The sequence below is a fragment of the Lissotriton vulgaris genome, chromosome 8 (assembly GCF_964263255.1).
Source record: "Lissotriton vulgaris chromosome 8, aLisVul1.2, whole genome shotgun sequence".
Classification (NCBI taxonomy): Eukaryota; Metazoa; Chordata; class Amphibia; order Caudata; family Salamandridae; genus Lissotriton; species Lissotriton vulgaris.
Window position 1 is genome coordinate 2,624,133 of NC_141696.1, and position 15,677 is coordinate 2,639,809.

The 15,677-nt window shown below is 46.5% G+C and overlaps 3 protein-coding genes across 3 annotated transcripts in view; 1 reads left to right on the plus strand and 2 right to left on the minus strand.

The window, feature by feature from the left end:
• Positions 1-15,677, plus strand: part of LOC147693195 (NACHT, LRR and PYD domains-containing protein 12-like) — a 1,166,314-nt gene that overhangs the window by 937,406 nt on the left and 213,231 nt on the right. The gene's annotated exons all lie outside the window — the stretch shown is intronic.
• On the minus strand, positions 1,658-5,026 carry LOC147693198 (uncharacterized). The gene is made up of 2 exons (XM_086933566.1): positions 4,080-5,026; positions 1,658-1,757 (listed from the first exon to the last, which is right to left on the minus strand). The coding sequence occupies exons 1-2, from the start codon at positions 5,024-5,026 to the stop codon at positions 1,658-1,660; spliced, it is 1,047 nt and encodes a 348-aa protein (XP_086789692.1).
• Positions 6,884-9,775, minus strand: LOC147693199 (uncharacterized). The gene has a single exon (XM_086933619.1). The coding sequence runs from the start codon at positions 9,773-9,775 to the stop codon at positions 6,884-6,886; it is 2,892 nt and encodes a 963-aa protein (XP_086789745.1).

A 15,677-nucleotide genomic window follows, 5' to 3' on the forward strand; every position in this document is an offset into this window, starting at 1 on the left:
TAAAGTCTGTTTCTCGGGTATTTGGGATAAAATGAAAGAGGCCTTAACCAGAGGGCAGGTCTGTTCCTTCCAGTGAGGGCGCCTACCCACCAGTCTCCCTGCTGTTAACAGACCTGCTGCTGGATACGAGGCCAAGGAATTGCAGCTATAAGATAAAAGGCAGAGCAGGCTGCACAATGGGGCAACTGTAAGATGAAAGGTAGAGTGGGCTACAGAGAGGGGCTAGTGTAAGATGAAAAGTAGAGCAGGCTACAGAGAAGGCAGCTGTAAGATGAAATGTAGAGCAGGCTGCTGTGAAGGCAGCTGTAAGATGAAATGCAGAGCAGGCTACCGGGAGGGACAACTGTAAGATGAAAGGTAGAGCAGTCTACAACAAAGGCAGCTGTAAGATGAAATGTAGAGGAGGCTGCTGTGAAGGGCAGCTGTAAGATGAAAGGTAGAGCAGACTGTGGTATATAAATAAATAATACCGGATCTAGGTTTGACTGGACATAGTAATAACAGATAGCTCAATAAATAAGAGTCAAGATTCGAGGTAGTAGGAGTTTTGCAGGATTTAATACAGCATAAAGGACAGCAACAGGACAACCTGCACAGAAATAGGATGGCAGCGCTGCCGGGGGCAGGATCAGGATGACTAGCAGCTTTTAATAACAGTACACAAGCATATATACATAAAGCAAACACATAGCATTACATTGCAGTAGGCGTAACAGTGGGAGGGGCCTATAGCAGTCGCGAAAGATAAGAGTAAAAGTAGGTGTAACAGGGCGTGTACATAGACATGTGATACAGACGTAACAGAATATGTCATGAATGGGGCGGAAACATGGAGGGGGCTACCTAAGGAGCCGGGACCTCTAACCTAGTGGTGCGCGCAAACTGGCGATGACGTGTTACCAGGAGAAGCTGGGGGCTATGACTTCTGCGCTAGGAGCAGAGACAAAAGTCTGGAGAGTCAGAGCAACTTGTACCTAAGCATATCTGGTATCTGATGTTTAGAGAACATGTTGATATAAACTAAAAGTCAGGAGGGGAAAGGCTAACTTGACTCTAAGACTGTTGCATGCATTATTCTACATGTAGTGCGTGATGAAGAATATTAAATGACCATTAATACAGTATTTCTCTTACATGGAGACGTAAAGGCTAGACGATGACTGAAACTATTGATGCGATTCAGTAGCTTAGGAATGCTGAGAGGAGAGCAGGACTGATAACTAGAATCATAACATATTCTTGGCAGACTCGGAGACAGAGCCAGGCTGAGCCGGGCACTGCGAGGCAGGAAGTAAGTGAAGGGTCAGGGATACAGGTGGGGGCTGCATCGCTCCTCAGCGAGGGTGCAGGAGACTGGAGCTGAATCTGATGTCCGGGCCCTTTTGAGGCCTAGAAACGGGGACTTTTCAATGTATTAACGTGCACACTGTGAAACGTGGCAACTTAACTTTACATAGGCCTGATATTCGTTGTATTCACGAAGACTGGAAACTGGCATACTAGAGATGGACACAACTGTAATTGCGTCTTTAATCGATCATGGGGAATACATATGCATATTAATCATGCACATATAACATAAGATGGGGAACACGTAGGGACACAGAACATGGCAAAATTTACTTTTCCACATTCCCTCCTTGTCACTACGTTTCCATCAGGAAACATCAATATTCATGATACCATCTATCATTTCAGACAGCATCAATTGCTCGTCTCGAATTGTCTTGGAACGGGATCTAGAACTGGGCTTGGGACTAGGAATACAAGAGGTAGCACAAATGCCGCAAATCGCAGGGCCACGTTGTATACAGAGGCAGCAACTGAATATGATCGCTACAGCAATACCTAGAAATGACAATACTTTCCATCCCCAGGCGGAAATTATACTCCAGAGCCAACCGGACCATGTCCAGGTGCCTGGATCTTGGTGTAACTGATGGGCAATTTTATGAAGTCTGGTTATAGCTGAATAAACAGACGGCGCGTTATTTGGAATGAAAATGCAGCAACTCGATCCGATGACTCTACAAGCCCCGCCCCTATCGGCCAGTATGACGTCAAGGACGAGACGATTCTGTAAAACGACAAATCTCATAGCAGACTGTTCTTCAGTTAAGTTACCTAGGGCAGAAGTAGTCTCATTCACTACTGCTTCGAGGGTTCTGGTTAACCTACGGATTAGCTTACTATTCTGGACAGGGCTAAAAAGAAGAAGAAACCTTTATTGAAGTCTTGATATTGTTCTAGAGCAGTTTCAGTTTGATCGACAATTGGGGACTCAATTTCCCTTCTATGTCTAAAATGTACTAGATGTGTGTTCCTATGATAATCAGATGGGGCTAGAAAAACTGGTGGCAGTAGGAAGGAAATGTAACATGTACCATCCCAATCGAGGGGCAGACGAACATATGCGGTCTGACCACAAACAAAATAAGAATGACGTGAAGCTTTGAAAATAGATTTCCCACTGTCACTATACTCGACAATAGTAATACAATCACTATGTCCTACATGTGCGGAACCATTCTTTCGGACACATAATTCGCCTTTGACTGGTAGTACTGAAATAGCAGGTAAGTCTGGAGTAGTATCAGACTGAACATTCAGGACCATAAAATTCGAAGAATAATTACCTAAATCATAAACTTCATTTTCTAGATCTGACCCTGTTCTATGAGTGAGACCTTGCTTGTCTGGAAAACATGTGCTGTTAAGGAAAGACATATCTGTTGAGGATGACGTTAACGTGGACCATGCTCCACACGAACCATTATGTGAAAATGGATAAGGAAAGAGTGGCAGAACTCCCTTCGGTGTCTGGAAAGGGGGGAGTCGACCACACACCCAACAATTAGTGGCATTGCTGGTCTGGTGTGAATAATGTAACATACGGATAAACGTATTGTTTCGCATAGCAAGACGATAAGACAGTTCATGAGGAGGCAGATCACTAAACGTGTGCTCTACTGTAGTATTAGAAAGCTTATTTACATGAGAAACTGGAAAATACAAATACAAGGCATAACCTGTGCAGGAAATTATCAAACTCAAATATAGCAGAAAACATAAAATAATAATGCAACTTTTAGAGTTCTCACTAACTCTCTCTCTATGGGGGTCTATTATATACATGTCAGAAACCGGTCTAACCGTTTCACCTAGGGGAGGACTTAGACAATCAAACTGGCTGACTTATTTTACTAGACCTCAATTTCAACTTATACTCCTGCTGCGGAGTTTTCTCTAACAGGGAGGGATTCGTAGCAATGTCATTTGCGGGACAGTCCTTAAGAATAGTACTTTGGCAGTTTCTAAAATCCTCGGAAATGTTCTTGGAAACAGTCTTTAGTCCATAAAACTTTTTAACGTGAGACAGGTGCACCCAGCCTTTTCGTCCTTCCAACTTCACGGCCGTACGGGTGGTTAGGAGGACCAACTTCGGCTCCCGCCAGCGAGGTTCCAGCGGGCTTGAACGATCAAAGTTCCTTACGAGAACCAGGTCGCCTGGTATGACCTCATGCGGTTTAACCTCGGTATTGTCTGGAAATGCGGCGGCAACCTGTGAACGACAAGAGTGTAGGGCAGACATCAAGGAAGCTAGGTAATCTGTCAGCATATTACTTGAAACATCTGTGATACTTCGAGGTCTAGGTGTACCCCACATATTTGGGGGGCGGCCGAATACGACCTCGTACGGGGACAGACCTGATCTGGAATGTGCGACCATGCGCATATAGAATAAAGCGACTGGCAGAGCTACTAGCCAGTCCACACCTTTCTCTTTACAAACTTTGGCAATGCGGATTTTCAGGGTCTGGTTATGTCTCTCTACGAGACCTGCGGCTTCAGGGTGGCGTACACAATGGAACTTCCACTGGTACCCTAACAGAAGGGAAACGTGCTTCATTAACTCAGACGAGAATGGCTGGCCGTTATCAGAATACACGACCCTAGGGAGTCCATAGCGGGGGAAGAACTCACGAACCAACTGCTTGGCAGTGGTCGCGGCTGTGTAATCTGGAACTGGATATGCTTCTGTCCATCTGGACAAAGCGCATACAACTACGAGGACATACTTGAAACCTCGACATCGCTCCATCTGAATATAATCCATCTGGAGGACTTCAAAAGGGTGGTCAGGAGGCTGGAATCCCCCTTGTTCCACCGGGACACTTTTACCTGGATAAAACTGACAACATATCATACAGGCGCGGACTTTCTGCTTGGCTGCAGCTCGTAAATGCTTGTTGAACCATATGTTCTGGATACTGTCTAACATAGCTTTCCCTCCTAGATGTGCAGGACTATGTGCGGTATTAATAATGACTTGAACCATTGAGTCGGGGAGAAACCATGTGGCTTTACCCTTCGTCAACCATCCCTGATCTGTCTGGACCCCTCCTTGTTCGGACCATTTCTTGATTTCTTCGGGAGTGGCATGTAACTGGATATCTATGATATCTTGAGTAGGGTCCTTAACTGTCATACATGTAGTCGGATCTGGAGTGCATGTCTGTGTCTTGCTAACTGGAATGTCTGGAGTCTGTGCTGTAAGCTTGGCTGTTCGGTCTGCTAGATCATTACCTTGAGAAATAATGTCAGTAACTTTCGTATGTGCTCTGCACTTCATGATAGCGATAGCTGTCGGTAAATGTATTGCTTCTAACAGAGCTTGAATGAGGAGACCATGCTGAATCTTGGTTCCATGAGAAGTCATGAAACCTCTCTCCTGCCAGAGTACTCCGAAATCGTGTACGACTCCGAATGCATAACGGGAATCTGTGTAAATGTTAACTTTCAGGTTCTTGGCATGTATGCAGGCTTGGGTCAGAGCAACTAGCTCTGCTGCTTGAGCAGACAGGGTGTCAATACGGTGTGTCTCTATAACTTCGGTGTCAGTAGTCACTGCATACGCGGCTACTAGTTCTCCTGTACTTGTTCTCATACATGAACCATCCACATAAAGTGTCAGGTCGGGATTAGGTAATGCAATATCTGTCAGGTCTTGTCTTGGCTTAGTCATGGTGTTGATAACTTCCACGCAGTCATGCATGGCAGAACTTGAAGTGACTGACGGTAACAGTGTAGCTGGATTTAAAATGTTGCAGCGTCTGATTTCTATGTGTGGCTGGAATAGTGTCAATTCATAACCTGTAAAACGTGCAATTGTCAAGTGCTGAGTCTGTGTTCGGTTTAAAAGAACTTCCACGGAGTGTGGAACTTGTACTGTCAAGGGATGACCTAATACTATAGAATCACTTTGTCTGATAGCTAGAGCTGTGGCTGCAACTGACTTGAGGCACGCAGGCAGGGCCTGGGCGACTGGATCTAATGTGCTCGAAAAATAAGCACAGGGCTTGTACTGTCCGGCTTGATCTTGTGTGAGAACAGATAATGCAGTACCTTCGCGTTCTGTAACGAAAAGTGTAAAAGGCTTACTGTAGTTCGGTGTTGCTAGAACTGGTGCTTGGCATAAGGCTTTCTTTAACTCATTGAAACTAAGTGTATGTTCAGATGTCCAAGGGAGGACAGTCGATACGGCTGCCTCCTGTGTCGTTAACTGTATCAGTGGCTTAGCTAGAAATGCATACTGAGGAATCCATTGTCTGCAATAAGAAGTGAGGCCAATAAAAGCTCGTACCTCCTTCTGGGTCTTGGGCTGTGGAAGACTCGCTATCAGCTGGATACGGTCTGGTGTCAACTGCCTACCCCTCTTGGACAGTAAGTGTCCTAAGTAGACCACTTGCTGGACACAGAATTGAAGCTTCGAAGGGGACACCTTGTGCCCCATCTCGGCAAGGAAATACAAGACTGTAAGTGACGCTCGCTCGCAAGCACGTTCAGAACGGGCTGTGATCAGTAGATCATCGACATACTGGAGCAGGGCAGTGTCAGTTGGCATGTGAATGTTGTCTAGTTGTCTCTTAAGTGCTTGACTGTAAATACTAGGACTTTCTGTGAAACCTTGAGGAGCTCGTGTGAATTTATAGCTTTTTCCATTTAAAGAAAAACCAAAAAGGAACTGGCTGTCTGGATGAATGGGGACACTGAAAAACGCATTCTTGAGGTCAATTACAGTGAAAAATGTGGCTTCAGAATCAATAGCTGTCAATAGGGAAGAGATATCTGGGACAACTGGTTACTGTGGAATAATACATTTATTGAGTTCTCGAAGGTCAATCACTAATCGATATACTGGGGGTGCATTTGGATCAGTACGTTTCATGACTGGAATGATCGGAGAATTACATATATTGGAGTCAGTTTCTACAACCACTCTTTGAACTATGAGCTCGTCAACAATTTTGGATAAGGCTGCTACAGCCTCAGGTGGCAATCTGTACTGTCTGATTCAGGGTAACACTACACCTGGCTTGAGAGTCACACGATGGGGTGTGATTTGCATATATCCTACATCAGTTGGACCTTGCGCCCATAAATGCTGCGGAACATTTAACAATCTTGGATCAAAATCTCGTAAAACATAGTGACCCTTGAAGTCCCGTAGGAACAATTGAACTCCCTCTGGGGAGCAACAAATTACTGCACCTAATTCTTTCAATGTCTTGATGCCTAGTAAATTTTCTGGACATGATTTCGTAAGTAACAGATCAGTAGTACGGGACAATGGACCTACTTCTAGGGTAACTGGTTTTGAAATCTCGTTTACAATAGGCTTTCCTGACAATCCAAGGGAAACATTACTAGAGCCTGAGAGCGGAGCCCCTGGAACCTCGGCGTGACTAATGGTAGTCCTACTTGCCCCTGTATCAATAAGGAATTTTCTGTCTTTCCCTAATACTTGACTGTGAACATAGGGACCGTCTTGATCTACAGGTATCACGATGAGAGGCAAGCCTACCTCCCTCTCTAGGCTGTTTCATGAATACTGCTGGTACTCTGGATACTCTGACTGTGCGTATTGGTACATTTGTTGTGTAACATGCTGTGTTGCAGCGATAGGCTGCGTTGCTGGAACTGTCTGTGGTGCATTCTGTGGTGTCTGAGAAGTCTGTGAAACTTGTTCTTGTCTAGGCGGACGTGGTCTTTCTTTAGTTTTACCTGTGGCTATGTTGTGTTTCAGAACTGCACACTCGTTTATATAATGACCTGGCTGTTTACAATAATTGCATGTCCCTTTAACGGGAGCTGCAGGATGACTGGCTTGATTCGTACCCCGCTTCTGACTGTCTTGTGGAACAGATTGTGCAACTAATACTTTCATTTTCGTGTCTTTCATACGTTTCCTTTCGTGATCTTGCTCTTCTCTAATTCTATTCTGGTGGTACTGGAGCATCTGTAACATCTGGGACGGAGTATTAGCTTGCCAGGTACTTTCGACTTTCAAAACTCGATTTTTAACTTGTGGGCTTGAATTCTCGACTAGTTTAGTAACAAAAAGGTGAGGGTATGACTCACTACTCGTTTTAAGTCCACTGTTAATGCTAAAACATTTCTCGATTCTAGAATAAAAATCGCTAGTGTCTTCATCTTGTTTCTGTTTACACTCTGAGATTGCATCCCAGTCTTCCTTTTTAGTGGTCAATAATCTTGGCAAAACCTGAATTAACAGTTCGGGCAATTCTTTACATTTCTCCCCAAGACCGGTACCGGGTACTCGTGCTTTATCTTCAGCTTCTAGAGCTGTCCAATCGATCTTTTTCTCTCCCACCTCCCAGTCTTTTTCCTTGAGTTTTTCATATACCCCTGCGGGCATCAGGACCTTTAACATTTTAATAATATCTGGATACGTATATTCTCCCATACGGAGCATGTCTTTTAATTCTCTATGGAACCCTGCTGGATCTTTATCGTGACAGGGAATTAACTTCTTCATCTCTAAGAGTTCCATCTTTGTAATAGGGGTGTAAACAAATACTCGTTGCATTTCACCAGCTGGTGTCCTAACTGGGTGTACTTCTCGTAACGGATTCTGTCTGTCTATATAGAATGGTTTACTTACTGGAGGTGAGACATGAACAAAATGCGGGTTCAGGAACGTTCTATATTTGTGGCGCTGTTCTAGAATGACACTAATTAAATCGGTACCTAGACCTTTCCATCTATACTGGAGTAACTCGTTCAGGATATCGTGTAACGGACCTGGATCAGAATGCTGACCCTCATACAGAGTGATGAGGTGCTGGATCATATACATACCCACCAGTCGCTGCTCGGCTGGGGGCAGTTTCAGAAACATTTGTGCCACAATTTCGTCTGGAAAAGTGGTAGAATCAGTAGTCCATCGGACTGCTGATCGGGCTAGTTCTTGTTCATGCATAGTACTAAGTTCACTATAACCGATTCGTGATTTCAAAATGTGATCGGTAGCTTGAAACACTTGTTCTAGAGAACCTTGTTCTGGTACTAGAGGGAAGAAAACTTTCTTGTGTTCTGGACGTGAATGTCGGTCGGAAAGTCTAGTTCTACCTACATACGCTATTCTGTCAGTATTCTCGTCTTCTACTTCTTCCGTATCAGAGTTATTTTCTTTCTCGCTTACTGGTACTTCTTTGCGTTTCTCGTGCAACCTTATTATTTCCTTGCGAATTTTCTTGTACATACTCTCTATACTACTGATGGTTCTGTGCTTACCCTCGGCTATATTATCACTCCACCTTGTCAGGATTCTCATTTCGGCCGGATCTTTTGTCGGAGAATCTTGTTCCCTTATTAAACAATTAATCAGAAACTTTAATATCATGAGCTGGATCTCAGCTTTCCTTTGAGACATGGCTTCGCCAATACTTTCTGGATCATCCCCTGTACGGATGAAACGATATATTCTGTCTAGATCTTCTCTCATATTCGGTAGGGTGTCCAAATACCCGGTCACCCGTCTTACACGTATGGAGTATATAACCGTACTATCATCGCCTGTGACTGGATCATAGCGGCATTCAGTAAGAGCTCGTCGGATGTCTGCAACGGACTTATATTTGGGCGTACGCTGTAACGCACGTTCATGTAACTCGACTAACGTTACTCGTTGGTGTGGCGGCGGGGTACCAGGAGGACCTCCTGCGGCCCCTAAACTGGAATCGTCAACTGATACTCTTCGCACTGGTGCGGCGGGAAATTGTAATGTGGGCTGGACCGGGGGTACCGTAGCAGGTGCCCCGGTGACTGGAGGAACAGGATTTACATTATTTACTGGAGCTGGCGGAACAGGATTTGCATATTCAGGGACAGTGTCGTCCAAATAGGACGAAATAAAAATATCAGCTGCGGTCGGTTTGTGACGTTGCTTGATCGGAACTAATGGTGGCGGAAAATCACTGGATGCTTCCGGGGTTGCTTTTGGCAAGCCCTCGGCAAGAAGAGGATACATACCCTTAATGAGGGCATTTCTCTGTCTGTCTGACTGTTCGGCTTTAACTTGTTCACCTATCTCGATCAGTTCCCTTTCTTGGACTCTTTCTGCAAATTCTTTACTTAGTTCTGACTTTCTGATTTCTTTTTCAGTTCTTTTATGAGATTCTTTGCGCCATAACTCGATGGCATCTTTCTGTGACTGTCTGGCTTTCTTTTTCCATAATGCTTCTTCTACTCGCATGATGCACTCGGCATCCCACGTACCTGATACGGGCCATCTATACTTTTCTTCTAATTCCTTGGTGTACTCCACCCATAAATCTAGATATAATATGGCACTTATGCCATGCTTTTGATACATAAAATGACCTGGACTGTCCCTAGGCGGGACAGGAACTGGTTCTTCAAGTAGACATTTTCTAGTTCTTAACTGACGTAACTTTGAAAATAAAGGCATAACTAGGCTGGAGTTCGGACACAATACAATACACAATGAACACGATAATTACACCACTTTCATACCACGACGTTAAAATACATGAATGACATTTAAAAATAACAGTTCGAACAGAATACTACCTGGAATACTGAGAACAGAATACATAAATTTTCTCGAACGGAACAGACTAGATGCACTGCTAAAACAGTACGAAACTTACCGGTCCCATAAAGAGACACGTCAGGACCCGCACCCACCTAAGTGGACGCTTCGTGATGGATCTGTGTACCCCAGACCGCGGACCAGAGACAATTAAATTGACCCTGTCTAGATACTACCCCAGCAACGGTACTCACCGGGCAGCAAGAACGGAAGGCCTCGGACTGGACTGGACTGGACTGCGACGGCGACGGACTGACGAACTTCGGACTTCAGTTACGGGTGGACCTCCGGATACCTCGGACCTTGGACTCTCGGCTTGGGCTCTGGTCGGGACTCGCCGCGTTCCTCCACCGTCTCGTCTGGATGCTGGACCGCCACCTCCGTCTCCTCCGTGGGCCTGAGGGATACTTGAAGCAGAAATATCTGCACGTGCACGGTATGGTTCCGTCACGGCTGCAGAGGGTCAGGGGGCCGGCGTGGCTTCACCGACGCGTGGGGAAAGGGCAAGTCCCTGTTCGGGCGCCATTATGTGGTATATAAATAAATAATACCGGATCTAGGTTTGACTGGACATAGTAATAACAGATAGCTCAATAAATAAGAGTCAAGATTCGAGGTAGTAGGAGTTTTGCAGGATTTAATACAGCATAAAGGACAGCAACAGGACAACCTGCACAGAAATAGGATGGCAGCGCTGCCGGGGGCAGGATCAGGATGACTAGCAGCTTTTAATAACAGTACACGAGCATATATACATAAAGCAAACACATAGCATTACATTGCAGTAGGCGTAACAGTGGGAGGGGCCTATAGCAGTCGCGAAAGATAAGAGTAAAAGTAGGTGTAACAGGGCGTGTACATAGACATGTGATACAGACGTAACAGAATATGTCATGAATGGGGCGGAAACATGGAGGGGGCTACCTAAGGAGCCGGGACCTCTAACCTAGTGGTGCGCGCAAACTGGCGATGACGTGTTACCAGGAGAAGCTGGGGGCTATGACTTCTGCGCTAGGAGCAGAGACAAAAGTCTGGAGAGTCAGAGCAACTTGTACCTAAGCATATCTGGTATCTGATGTTTAGAGAACATGTTGATATAAACTAAAAGTCAGGAGGGGAAAGGCTAACTTGACTCTAAGACTGTTGCATGCATTATTCTACATGTAGTGCGTGATGAAGAATATTAAATGACCATTAATACAGTATTTCTCTTACATGGAGACGTAAAGGCTAGACGATGACTGAAACTATTGATGCGATTCAGTAGCTTAGGAATGCTGAGAGGAGAGCAGGACTGATAACTAGAATCATAACATATTCTTGGCAGACTCGGAGACAGAGCCAGGCTGAGCCGGGCACTGCGAGGCAGGAAGTAAGTGAAGGGTCAGGGATACAGGTGGGGGCTGCATCGCTCCTCAGCGAGGGTGCAGGAGACTGGAGCTGAATCTGATGTCCGGGCCCTTTTGAGGCCTAGAAACGGGGACTTTTCAATGTATTAACGTGCACACTGTGAAACGTGGCAACTTAACTTTACATAGGCCTGATATTCGTTGTATTCACGAAGACTGGAAACTGGCATACTAGAGATGGACACAACTGTAATTGCGTCTTTAATCGATCATGGGGAATACATATGCATATTAATCATGCACATATAACATAAGATGGGGAACACGTAGGGACACAGAACATGGCAAAATTTACTTTTCCACAAGACTACAAAGAAGGCAGCTGTAAGATGAAAGAAGAAACAGACTGCGGAGAGGGCAGTTGTAAGATGAAAGGTAGAGCAGGCTACAACAAAGGCAGCTGTAAGATGAAATGTAGAGCAGGCTGCTGTGAAGGGCAGCTGTAAGATGAAAGGTAGAGCAGACTACAAAGAAGGCGGCTGTAAGATGAAAGAAGAAACAGACTGCGGAGAGCAACAGCTTTAAAATGAAAGGTAGAGCGGGCTGCAGAGAGGTGGAGCTGTACAATGAAAGGAGGAGCAGACTGAAGAGAGGGGAAACTGTGAGATGAAAGGTAGAGCAGGCTACAGAGAAGGTAACTGTAAGATGAAAGGTAGAGCAGGCTACAGAGAAGGTAACTGTAAGATGAAAGGTAGAGCAGGCTGCAGAGAAGGTAACTGTAAGATGAAAGGTAGAGCAGGCTGCATGCAGGGGTAGCTATAAGATGAATAGTAGAACAGGCTGCGGAGAGGATTATCTGTGAGATGAAAGACGTAGCCAGCTGCAGAACGTGGTTCACAGTATGCCTGGCCAGCAGAGCTGCTGAGGTTCATGGTGTGCTTAGCCAGCAGAGCTGCTGAGGTTCATGGTGTGCTTAGACAGCAGGACTGCTGAGGTTCACTCTGTGCTTAGACAGCAGAGCTGCTGAGGTTCACAGTGTGCTTAGACAGCAGAGCTGCTGAGATTCAATCTGTACTTAGACAGCAGAGCTGCTGAGGTTCATGGTGTGCTTAGACTGCAGAGCTGCTGAGGTTCACTCTGTGCTTAGACTGCAGAGCTGCTGAGGTTCACTCTGTGCTTAGACAGCAGAGCTGCTGAGGTTCACAGTGTGCTTAGACAGCAGAGCTGCTGAGATTCAATCTGTACTTAGACAGCAGAGCTGCTGAGGTTCATGGTGTGCTTAGACTGCAGAGCTGCTGAGGTTCACTCTGTGCTTAGACTGCAGAGCTGCTGAGGTTCACTCTGTGCTTAGACAGCAGAGCTGCTGAGGTTCACAGTGTGCTTAGACAGCAGAGCTGCTGAGATTCAATCTGTACTTAGACACCAGAGCTGCTGAGGTTCATGGTGTGCTTAGACTGCAGAGCTGCTGAGGTTCACTCTGTGCTTAGACTGCAGAGCTGCTGAGGTTCACTCTGTGCTTAGACAGCAGAGCTGCTGAGGTTCACGGTGTGTTTAGCCAGCAGAGCTGCTGAGGTTCATGGTGTGCTTAGCCAGCAGAGCTGCTGAGGTTCATGATGTGCCTAGCCAGCAGAGCTGCAGAGGTTCACTCTGTGCTTAGACAGCAGAGCTGCTGAGTTTCATGGTGTGCTTAGACAGCAGAGCTGCTGAGGTTCATGGTGTGCTTAGACTCCAGAGCTGCTGAGATTCATGGTGAGCTTAGACTCCAGAGCTGCTGAGGTTCACTCTGTGCTCGGACAGCAGAGCTGCTGAGGTTCACGGTGTGCTAAGACAGAAGAGATGCTGAGGTTCATGGTGTGCTTAGACAGCGGAGCTGCTGAGGTTCATGGTGTGCTTAGACAGCAGAGCTGCTGAGGTTCAAGGTGTGCTTAGACATCAGTGCTGCTGAGGTTCACTCTGTGCTTAGACAGCAGAGCTGCTGAGGTTCACTCTGTGCTTAGACAGCAGAGCTGCTGAGGTTCATGGTGTGCTTAGACAGCAGAGCTGCTGAGGTTCATGGTCTGCTTGGACAGCACAGCTGCTGAGGTTCACGCTGTGCTTAGCCTGCAGAGCTGCTGAGGTTCATGGTATGCTTAGACAGCAGAGCTGCTGAGGTCCATTGGGTGCTTAGACAGCAGAGCTGCTGAGGTTCATGGTGTGCTTAGACAGAAGAGCTGCTGAGGTTTACAGTGCGCTTAGAGTGTAGAGCTGCTGAGGTTCACTCTGTGCTTAGACAGCAGAGCTGCTGAGGTTCACTCTGTGCTTAGACAGCAGAGCTGCTGAGGTTTACAGTGCGCTTAGAGTTTAGAGCTGCTGAGGTTCACTCTGTGCTTAGACAGCAGAGCTGCTGAGGTTCACTCTGTGCTTAGACAGCAGAGCTGCTGAGGTTTACGGTGTGCTCAGACAGCAGAGCTGCTGAGGTTCATGGTGTGCTTAGACAGCAGAGCTGCTGAGGTTCATGGTGTGCTTAGACAGAAGAGCTGCTGAGGTTCACAGTGTGCTTAGACAGCAGAGCTGCTGAGGTTCATGGTGTGCTTAGACAGCAGAGCTGCTGAGGTTCACTGTGTGCTAAGACTGCAGAGATGCTGAGGTTCACAGTGTGCTTAGCCAGCCGAGTTGCTGAGGTTCATGGAATGCTTTGTCAGCAGAGCTGCTGAGGTTCATGGTGTGCTTAGCCAGCAGAGCTGCTGAGGTTCACGGTCTGCTTAGACAGCAGAGCTGCTGAGGTTCACGGTGTGCTTGGACAGCAGAGCTGCTGAGGTTCACTCTTTGCTTAGACAGCAGAGCTGCTGAGGTTCATGGTGTGCTTAGACAGTAGAGCTGCTGAGGTTCATGGTGTGCTTAGACAGCAGAGCTGCTGAGGTTCACGGTGTGCTTGGACAGCAGAGCTGCTGAGGTTCATGGTGTGCTTAGACAACAGTGCTGCTGAGGTTCACTCTGTGCTTAGACAGCAGAGCTGCTGAGGTTCACAGTGTGCTTAGACAGCAGAGCTGCTGAGGTTCACGGTGAGCTTAGACAGCAGAGCTACTGATGTTCACTCTGTGCTTAGACAGCAGAGCTGCTGAGGTTCACAGTGTGCTCAGACAGCAGAGCTGCTGAGGTTCATGGTTTGTGCTTAGACAGCAGAGCTGCTGTGGTTCACTCTGTGCTTAGACAGCAGAGCTGCTGAGGTTTACGGTATGCTTAGACAGCAGCGCTGCTGAGGTTCATGGTGTGCTTAGACAGCAGCGCTGCTGAGGTTCATGGTGTGCTTAGACAGCAGAACTGCTGAGGTTCACAGTGTGCTCAGACAGCAGAGCTGCTGATGTTCAGCTGTGTTTAGACAGCAGAGCTGCTGAGCTTCACGGTGTGCATAGACAGCAGAGCTGCTGAGGTTCACTCTGTGCTTAGACAGCAGAGCTGCTGAGGTTCACTGTGTGCTTAGACAGCAGAGCTGCTGACGTTTACGGTATGCTTAGACAGCAGCGCTGCTGAGGTTCATGGTGTGCTTAGACAGCAGAGCTGCTGAGGTTCACTCTGTGCTTAGACAGCAGTGCTGCTAAGGTTCACTCTGTGCTTAGCCTGCAGAGCTGCTGAGGTTCACTCTGTGCTTAGACAGCAGAGCTGCTGAGGTTCATGGTGTGCTTAGACAGCAGAGCTGCTGAGGTTCAGGGTGTGCTTAGACAGCAGAGCTGCTGAGGTTCACGGTGTGCTTAGACAGCAGAGCTGCTGAGGTTCATGGTGTGCTTAGACAGCAGAGCTGCTGAGGTTCATGGTGTGCTTAGACAGCAGAGCTGCTGAGGTTCATATTGTGCTTAGACAGCAGAGCTGCTGAGGTTCATAGTGTGCTTAGACAGCAGAGCTGCTGAGGTTCACAGTGTGCTTAGACAGCAGAGCTGCTGAGGTTCATGGTGTGTGCTTAGACTGCAGCGCTGCTGAGGTTCATAGTGTGCTTAGACAGCAGCGCTGCTGAGATTAGCACATAGGACAGGAGGCATCTTTGTATATTCTCTCGTTAGCTGACCTATTATCACTCAATGTAATTCCTTTAAAGAGGAAGAAGCACCCCTGCCAATGCTTCTCTTCACCTGGAGGCGACAAAGATAAACACAGAAGAAGGACCACTCAACCACGTCCTGGTACGGCGTCATATCATGCTTGGAGTTTAATGTATCAGGACTAGACTCGGACCTCATCAAAAATAGGAATAACTGGAATTATTTGTCCTCCCATGCAAGGCTTAAAAGAAAATGAAAAGTCACAGGCAGGGTCAGTAGCTCAGGCCTCGGATGGTATTGCAATGGTAAATTATTTTTTTTGCCATAATTTGGCATTGCATTTATTTATTTTTTTAAATCATTCAGAGATGTAACTATTTTACTAATGCTGTTTTT